The following is a 9,799-nucleotide window of genomic DNA, read 5'->3' as shown; positions in this document are numbered from 1 at the left end:
TGGCAGAAGCTAAAGCAGCGCAGGTGCAGCTGTCAGCTGTGTGGTTCCAGCAGGGGCACAGGTAAATTCCCCCTCACCGTTGATGCATTGCTGACACCACCCAGCTCACATTATCATAGAAAATTATCACTGAAAATGAGGGTGGAAGCAAGCTCAGGAGGTCCTCTAGTCCAACCCCCATATTCGGCAGAAGCTGGCTTGTTTTGGTCTGTGGATTGAAAAAGGTTGCCAACCCCTGCGACTAGGCATATTGCTTACTCTTCTCAGAAGGCCAGTGCAGGTTAACAGGCTATACTTGGCATTCAACCACTTCTGAAAATGACACTATTTTCAAGCATGCCTAAATATGGATTTAGGGGGCACATCCCCATGACCGGGAACGTATGTTTCCCGGAGACAAATAGCAGTGACGCTTATTTGTGCCACTGCTAGTTGCTTCCAGGCACATCCCTACATGTGTGCTCTGGTGCATGGCATATTGCCTCAGGTGTGGTAGGAAAGGCTGGGGCCAGCATCTGGGCTGACCCCAGCAGCCTTACCTGTGTGTCCTGGGGGCCTCCTGGAGCTACAGTGGTGGTGGAGCCTGGCCTGTAGCCGGAGTGTGGCTCTGGCTGACCTGGCTCTGGTTTCAGGCAGCAAACACTGCAGCCATGTGTACCACCTTGCTTTTTTTCTGCTGCAGTTTTTTTAGATACCAGGATTTCCTGGTATCTAATTTTGTCACTGCACTGAAAATATGCAACATGGAGAACAGAATCAAGAGCTCCATGTGCATTTCACAGTGCCTCAACAAGCTTTGAGGCACCACAAACCACATGTTCCTGCTTGTGGGGATGTGGCCAGGGGATCAACTTCAACATTTTTTTCAAAAACCTCACTGAAGAATTTGTAGACTAAGACAAGCAAGCTGCCTGTTTTTTATAATTCAGAGAATACCTTGATTAAGACAAGCAAGCTGCTTGTTTTTTTTTATTCAGAGAACAACTAGATTAAAAAACCCCCTCATATAATTTAAGGCAGTAAAATACTATTTGTACATAAGGCTTTGGGTGCCTGTGTCTTCTGGAATCTGGCTTCTCTGGCTTCATCCAGATGAGGGCAGACGTGCGGTATGTGGCACCACGGACCCATCTATGGTGCCACACACTGCACATGCAGGCATTCCCTATGCTGCTACCTTGCAACACTGGGGGGGTGGAGGGGGAGATCCCAGGGTCAAAACAACCCATACTGAAAAAAGCAGGGTGGTGTACGTGGCAGTAGCATGAGCCACCCAACACTGGAGCCATGTTCTGGCTGCTGGTTAGGCTTCCTGCCATGGTGACAGCCCCAGGAGGCCCCCAGGACCACCGGTAAGGCTGCAGGGGCAAGCACAGTTGCTGGCCCCAGCCTCCCCTACCTGATACGGGGTAATCTGCCACACGTCAGAAAACATGTGGGACAGACATTCCCTGGGGACAAGTAGCAGCAGCACACCTTGTGCCACTGCTACTTGTCCCCAGGAAAACAAACATCCATGCCCACACTGAGGCACCCTCTGTGACTTTCCTTATATATCTTATGCTTTGCCTTGTTGAATTACAGGTAGTTTCTTTTTGGAAACCTGGAGTGAAACAAAGAATTTACCCTCTTATCAAATACAAAGCAAAATATTTTTTCTCATTTGTAACCTAACTTTGGACCAGCTGCATGCCTTTTTCCTGGATAACTTGCCATAACTAACCTACTGATATATTTGTCACTATTTCAATACAGAGCAGAAATACACAAAGCTTCATTTTCTAGCCCCACAGCTTCCTTATTACTTGAGAAATTAACAAAGATACTATTAAGATTGAAGACATAATTTTATATTTACTTTTCCTCTTTTGATCATTTAGAAAGATGAACTTAAACAAATGGTTGTTTCCCAGGAAAACAGGGTTTAGCTGATCCAAGACTTGTCATTTTCAATGAGTGCTAGATTGAGCCCTTATTGAGGTTTTCTCCTTAACTTTTTCATCTTAGAATCAAATCCCTCTGGACAAATTACACCACCAGAAAATTAAAATTTTACCTCGATGTTGCTCAAAGATTAAAACCATTCCACTTTTGACTTGGCCATTTTCCTGATTACTAGTACTGCCACTTCTTGGCCAGTGTCATTTTATGCAGCAAATTTTTATACCTTTTCCTGAGAACTCAGGAAGTACACAATTTTTGCGACCATAAAAATGACCTACAGACGAATCATCAAAAGCCTCTGGAGTCTCAGTTTGCAGTCACATGCAATATTTTTGTTACCATAATTGGCAGGTGCTTGCATACTCAGTAAACACTGCACTTAATCAGCACATTTAAGAAAAAACCCTTATTTTAAAAGAAAAAAGTTTGCTAGTCAGAGCACCAAATATAGTAACTTATCTTGGGTATAACTGTCCCATCTTTGCTTTAGAATGCCACAAAAATTATACCTGTGTCCTGTGAGGGACTGACGCTGTAGCTGTCACTTTCTTTGTCCACTGATCCTGCAGCTCTGGGTGTTGGCAGCCTCCAGTCTGTGGTGAGGGTGTGGGCCGATATGGTGGGATGGGGTCTGTTGAGAGTCCATTGACTAGCATATCTGTTGCGAGCTGTGGGGCCAGTTTTTGCACTTCTTCTTGTGGTAGGATCTGGGATTGACAAAATAGAAAATCTTTGCCAATAGATTCTTAGTTGAAAAATCACTAGCTAGCAAAATAGCTAGCACTCTCCAAACCAGGACATTTTTAGCCCCACAAAAACTACATCTTTATAAGACCGCAAATGTAATACATACTTAGGAATGACCAAGTAAGGGATACAGCTAGTCTCCAACTGGTATATAATCCTCTTTCACTTGTTATCACTTCACCTGACTCAGAGAAGCCCATCCTCCACCTTAACTTTGTTCCATTCCTCATGCAACATGTATAAGTATATGCAAAGGTTAAGGTGACAATTTGCCAGAAGATTATATAATCTCATTATCTGTTCCAGGGACCTAACGTAATAGCAATACAGTATATACTACAAGAAGAGTCACTACAAAAACTCCTATATATGTATTACTTCTGATTTGGACCAACATGCTTATTGATCATGAATGTTAAAGGTATAGTTTATCTTAAAATCCTCCAAGTTCCAGCAGCAATTATGGCAATAAAATCTCTTACGGGGTAAAAAAAATTGAAATCACTCCAAATACTTCTTTAAAATAATAAACGCTCCATTACTTATTTAGGGATTACAATATACTGAGGCTTTTCTGCTCTAGAGAAGACTCATCCAGCAAAAGGAATACAAATTAATTAACCACTAAAACGTCTTTAGGCTCTGTTGACAAAATTAATACAGTTGGTGCCAAAGAATAATTGTATTCCATAATAAGCCATGAGGAAAGGAAAATCTTTATTTGGTAAATGGAGAGTCACTAAATCAGATGTGAAAAATTGTTTGTGAAGTTTCTATAAACTGTGGAGAGTATTAAAAAACAGAAATAGAAACTTATAAAAAATGGCAGTACTTTGACATTCAGATGGCAAAGCTGTTTTATATATTACATGAGGATAGGATATTTTTACAAAAACAGTTATAAGGATAACACTATACAAGAATAGATAATGGTTCAAAGTATCATCCATGAATCAGCTTTCCCAGTACGAGATTTACATCCTGTTACGTCTCTCAGTGGTACATAGCTGTTAGGGTTGTGCAAAATGGTCCATATTTGATTCGGATTCAGATATGGCCCGAATTGGGGACAGTGATTTGATTAATTGATTCGGATCACTGTCTCGATTTGTTTCGGCCGAATCCGAATCTGAAGATTCGATGCTGATTTGGAGAATCAGCGATTCAGCCATAGACACAGCTTTAAATGTTTTTTCTACATACCTCGAGGTACTAGGCGCAGCTCATGACTGCTCTGATGCTGGGGCAGATGGAGCATTCAACATGAGTGCAGGGGGTCCCCCATGTGTTCAGTGGTGAACCCAAAGGGGACCCTAAGTACTTTCGGTCCACTTCCAGGTCTGCCGCCAAGCACGTGGGGGGGGGGGGGCCTGGACCCCCGCAGCTCAGCAATAAGCTATGGAGGGATCCCAGGTGTGCCCCCAGATCCAGGAGGCACCAGTTGCGGAGCCGGGGAAGGGCCCCCAGTACGTTCTCTGGCGGACCCAGAAGTGGATCAGAAGTGCTTCTGGTCCACTTCTGGGTTGCTGCCGAGCACGCTGGGGACCCGCCCACACTCCTGTGGGATGCTCCATCCATGCCACCATCTCAGCATTCACGAGCCACCTGGTACCCTGAGGTATGTAGAAAAACATTTAAAGCTGTATCAATGTCTGAATCGTTGAAACTTTCTGAATCTCTCTGAATTGATTTGGAGGGTTCCAATTTGATTTGGAGAGATTAAAGGGTCTCCTGATTTGATTCAGATTCAGAGATTCAGTCACTGAATCAGGCCGAATATCCACTGAATTGAATCAGTGACCGCAGCTTCGCACACCCCTAATAGCTGTACCACCTCAAGGAGAAGAAACTGAGACACTGCTATACCATTAGTGGATGACTTTTACTCTGGTGACAGACAAGGTCTGCTGGATTGTGCATTGAGAGGTGGAACTTTGTCTCAAACCATTTCCCATTCCTCTAACCACAAGAGCTACTCTCCCCACAACACGGTGAACTGTAATTTGATGTGGTGTGGATTGATGAATGAGACGGTAGTTGGTTTCTCCTTCTATGAAGCACTGTAAGGAGGATAAGCCATACTTCTCTCCTATGAGGTTTGGGGTTTGAAGTTGCTGAGTTACACATTCTAACTGAGCAGCAACCCCACTGAAGCCAGTGGAGCTACACTGGTATGTAAATGGAGACTCGGGTCCTTTGTTTTTACCTAATTAGTCCGTAGACTTTGATAAATGGAATCTGATGGCTGTGTTGGACAGTGGTAATCAGTGAACCACTTGAAACATCCAAATAGTACATTTCTGAGTTAAATCTAATAAATCATTGAGTTTAATCTAGTCACAATTTATACCTTAGAGCAGTGGAATTCACCTTTGTAGCCTCCAGGCACCCTTCCATTATTTTTCTAAATTTGATAGCACCCCTGGTGAAAATCATTGAGCAACATCTAAATTCAGAAAAGATCTGGGTGGGAGCCTTGAGGCTTAAGAAGTTGATAATCACTGATCCAGCTGGTGGTGGAAGCAGGACCTCACCCTGCTGTACCTTTTTCTTTCTACTGTCTGCCCCTCCCCACTCTTGGTCTGTACCTCAGGGGTGAAAGGCAGCCCCTGCTACTGAGTATGGTCTCACATGTAGGTGACCATTAACGCCCCCAGCCCCTCACACTGGTCCTAGGACCATGGAAGGAGTGGAGGGGACAATCTTGGCTGCAAAGCATGGCTCCATTTGTGAGTCTGCCTGCCCACCTGCTTGCGCTGCTGGAAGCATGAAGGCCAGGGCCAGCATAGGCACTGTCTGGGGGTGGGGAAGGGTGGAGGAAAGTGGTAGCAGTGGTGGCAATCCTCAGAGAAGAAGATGCAGGCAGCTCTGTACAAGCAGGGTCTGAATTATGGGGGCGCTTGCGGTGGCTGAGCTCTGCCATAAGAGATGAGAGCTCCACCTGTAAGATTTGAAAATCATAACCTGGGGGGTCACTTGGGTGAACTTGTTAATCAATGAATTGATTTAAATTAGTGTAAACCTACCTTAAAACTCCCCCAAGAGTCAAAATATAATTTGAACCCTGGGTGCAAGGCAGTAAATGGGGGAGAAGAACATCTACCTTCTCACACAAGAACTGGTGATACAGCACCTCTAACAAGATCTCATGGCATCACAGGATGCCATGGGACCCCAGCCAGAATCTTTACTGCCTTAAAGGATTGCAGGCATATGCAGAAGTCAAAGTCTTGCTTCCTTTCACCCTGTGCCAAGGCCACCAACCTTGCATGAAAAAGTCACTGGCAGTTGCAATACTCACAGTTATCCCCCCCCCCCAAACTTGCTGAGCTGGGGAAAGGCAATGAACAGTGGGTTTAGTTCCCATAGGTTTGGGTTTGATGATGCAATTGAGGTCTGAATGACTACTGTTAGGGTGACTGAAATGTTTGCTGGCATTGAGTTGATACCTGAGAGGTTTTCATTAAAATAGTAACGGATTCTTGAAGAAAACTGTCCATACTATTGCATAAATTTGTTACACTCCTCAGTTCAGAAACTGTTCTTGCAAGTAATGCAAGCAGTAGCAGTACCACATGGAAAAGATTTACAGCAGTACTAACAACATAGACTTCCCCCACTTAGCGCCAGTTCCCAACTGTGCCTGCTGTGAAAAGCTACCTCTACGGCCATCACAGAGGGAAGGTGATTCAAAAGCACCCAGCTCAGGAAGTTTTGCTGGGGAAGGGGGATTCCCAAAGGTTATCCTGTTTATGTTGATCCCATGTAGCCTGTTAGAGATATCACTCCACAGTGAATGACCCCTCTGGCATGGTCACAGAGCCATGAGTTTCTCTACAGCCTTGGCAGGCCCTTGAGGAACAGATGAACTTTGGACCGCTATACTTCTCTGTAAAGCGTTCAGCTCCTGCTTGCATGAGCTTTGTATGGCAGCAGCATTTGAATCCATATTTGCTGTGCTCTGTTATCTTTTGAGTCATTACTCTAGTACAACTTAACATGTCTATCTATGGTTTTACTATCATCAGCCGCGTGTCTTTCTACCAGAGTCCTTTTTCTGTTTAGTAATGTTTCCAGATCTGGGAAACTTCATGTGGCAGCTACCCAATTTAGAGAATCTGCTCTCCGATAGCTCAAAAAAGAACTAAGAAGTAAATAATATATATGACTTGGGTGCCTGTCCTCCTTAAAAGGACTTAAAGTTTTTCATTGTTTACTGTGCAGTAACTATGTAGTACATTGCTGTAACACAACAGTCTCTAAGCCAGAAAATGCAGCTGTCAATGAGCACTATGCAATGCCAGGCCATGTCTGCAAAATTCCACCCCTGTCCTCATAATGTGTGAGTACCATCCTGAATATGTCTACAATGCAGAGAAGCAAGGTAAATTAGCCTGCACCAAGATCTACGCTGCCAGCACCTAGCCTGCTCTCAGTATCCAAGCTACTTTATGTAAAATTAGATAACATAACTCTACACTGCTTTGTAGTCTGCAATGTGGGTGAACCTTCAGAGCACGAGGTTACATGGTGGTAGAAGAGAAGAAACCTTCCCCCTTCCCTAAAGCAATGTAGGTGCCAAGCAAACTCTTAGATCTTATGCTACCTAGGTGCAAGGAATAGAAGAGTCTTCTTCTATACCAGACTCCTGCTCCTGGACAGGAAAGTATCAAATAGAAAATTCCTGCACAGGGGAAATAAAAATTATGGTGGGTGGTACACTGGTCATTCCTTTGCTAGCTTCCCTTTCCCCTCCTGCAGTCCCCCACAAATAAAAAATTGTATTTTGAACAACAACTTTGTGATAACTTAAAATGGCTATTTTGTGGCTTTCATGGCAATCACACACCAAAATTATATATGGCACAAGTGGGTAGAATATGGCCCGTGGGATGGATCCAGCCTGCCACTTGATTTGTTCTGGCCTTCAGGTGGGCAGCACAGGCAGCAGCTCTGACTTTGGCCTCTGCTGGTGCCATGGGGGATGCTGGATGGAAGCAGCCCCACTCGCCCACCTTCCCCACATCATGCAACAGCCTGGGAGATGGAGGTCGGCCCATCCAAGACTTGTGGGGCTGGATTCCATCTCCCAGGTGCTGCAGGGGATAATGGGCAGAAGCAGCCATGTGTGTGCCAGCAGAGGCTGGAGCTGGAGGTGCTGCCCATCAGCAGAGGCAGGGGCCTGAGTGTGGCTCACCTAGGACTTGCTGTGTGGTTCTGGGAAAGTGGGTGGGTGGGCTGCTTCTGCCTTGTGTCCCCTGTGGCACCTGGAAGATGCAGTCCAGCTCCACAGGCCCTGGGTGAGCTGCATTTGACCTGCGGGGCTGGACTGCATCTCCCAGGCACTGCAGGGGACACTGGGTGGAAGCAGCCCCTCCTGCCCACCTGGCACCATGCAACAGGCCCTGGCAAGCTGTGCTCAGGCCCTGGCAGCTCCAGATGCCATGCGGTACTGGGCAGGTGGGCAGGGCTGCTTCTGCCCAGCGGTTGTTGGGGCCCAAGTACAGCTCATCCAGCCTCTTCTTGCAGGGGATGAAGTCTGGCCATGGGCCTCTGGAGCTGTCCCATCCTGCCCCACCATCAGTAAGACAGCTAATTCTATGTCTTTAGCTTTATTTCTAGAGATACCTAGAGCAGCCTCAAATATAACCTAAAATAGTTGAGAAATGAAATCCATTTGATTGTACTAATCTAGTCCTCAAAAAATAATTAATCATAACTGAAAATCACAAGTCTGAAGTGCAGCAGTGCCAGTACTAGAACAGTAAGAACTTTTAAGACTGAAGTGCGAATGAAGTTGGGGGTGGGGGGGGGAGTTTCCAATTACATCTGCTTAGACTTAGCATGATGAGCTACAGAGCCAGAAGCAGTAATATTCACCAAGCTTCCTGACTTAACTTCTTCTGAAACCTTTAGTAAATCAAGGTGTTTCTATATAGCCTGGAAGTTGCCAATATGCTTCTGTGTTGCCAAATTTATGCTATCATTTATGCTAAATAATGAATTTCATATTTCTAATACATATATCTTAAAGTCAATGAACCATTTCCATTAATATTGATACAGAACGTATTTATAATAGAGCAGAAGAACAATGCATTGTAATAATATATTAATTTATTTTACTATTTTAATCTATGTAAGATTAATTCAGCATGGAGACTTCTGGGAAAATTGATTTAACATAATAACTAAAGCTAGAAATGTAATATTTTCAGAATGCAATAATAAAAAAAGTGCCTCTCATTTCTTAGCATATTAGGACAACCACATTTCACTGTGAAATTCAATAAAGATTGATTACTGGGAAATAAATATATGTTAGCTATTAAAACCCATTAAACTAATTAGACTAATCTACTCAAGTAAAATCTAGTACAAGTTTTCTTTCAGAATATTTAAGTCTGAATTACTTCATATTACAGATACACTTTACGATACATAGGAAAATTTTACCTATTGAATCATAATGGCCACGTCTACATGAGATGCTGACTGTGCAGTAGCCTGATACTACTGCGCAGTAGCATTGCATGGCAACAACCGTGACGTGACGTTACTGTGCTGTGGTATCATGTAAAAGACATTTGTCAGCATGACTGAGCAGTAACTTGGGTACTGTGTAGTTATTTAGAACGTGTATAAACAAGCTTGCAAATGTCCCTGTATAAACAAGTACTAAATTACTGCACAGTAATGACTGCACAGTTAGCATCTTGTGTAGGCATAGCCAATAGGTACTATTTTTACAGCAGATGCAATTGTAGAAGAGAGTATATGTTTGCTCATTAGTGTCCAAATAAAGGAAATATCACATAATATAAATACTGCAGTGTGGTATTCATTTGCTTATAAGTGGGCATGTCTACATGAGGTTTACTGTGCAGTTCCCTAATTAGCTGTGTAGTAAATGTCTCAGCATCTACACATGCGCTGCTATCATGACATGCGGAACTAATATACTCTGCAGAAGGATAGTACTTGTATTTAGTAGTACTTGGGGGGGTTTTGTGTGCAGCATTGCACATGTAAAGGCTGACTGGCTGGCTGGGGCATGAGAGTGCTTCAGTTTGGGAGCTACCTGTCAGCTAATCCAACTCTGAAGCCC

The 9,799-nt window shown here is 44.0% G+C and overlaps 1 protein-coding gene across 1 annotated transcript in view; it reads right to left on the bottom strand.

Moving 5' to 3' along the window:
- The window catches only part of DSCAM (DS cell adhesion molecule), a 737,680-nt gene that overhangs the window by 58,260 nt on the left and 669,621 nt on the right, over positions 1-9,799 (bottom strand). Inside the window, exon 31 of the mRNA XM_019523886.1 lies at positions 2,454-2,651. Coding sequence (XP_019379431.1) covers positions 2,454-2,651 — 198 coding nt within the window. The remainder of the gene's footprint in view (positions 1-2,453; positions 2,652-9,799) is intronic.

Source organism: Gavialis gangeticus, unplaced genomic scaffold, assembly GCF_001723915.1.
Source record: "Gavialis gangeticus isolate Ggan-Ray unplaced genomic scaffold, GavGan_comp1, whole genome shotgun sequence".
Lineage (NCBI taxonomy): Eukaryota > Metazoa > Chordata > Crocodylia > Gavialidae > Gavialis > Gavialis gangeticus.
Note: the sequence above shows the minus strand (reverse complement) of the source record. Positions and strands in the feature narration are given on the sequence as shown.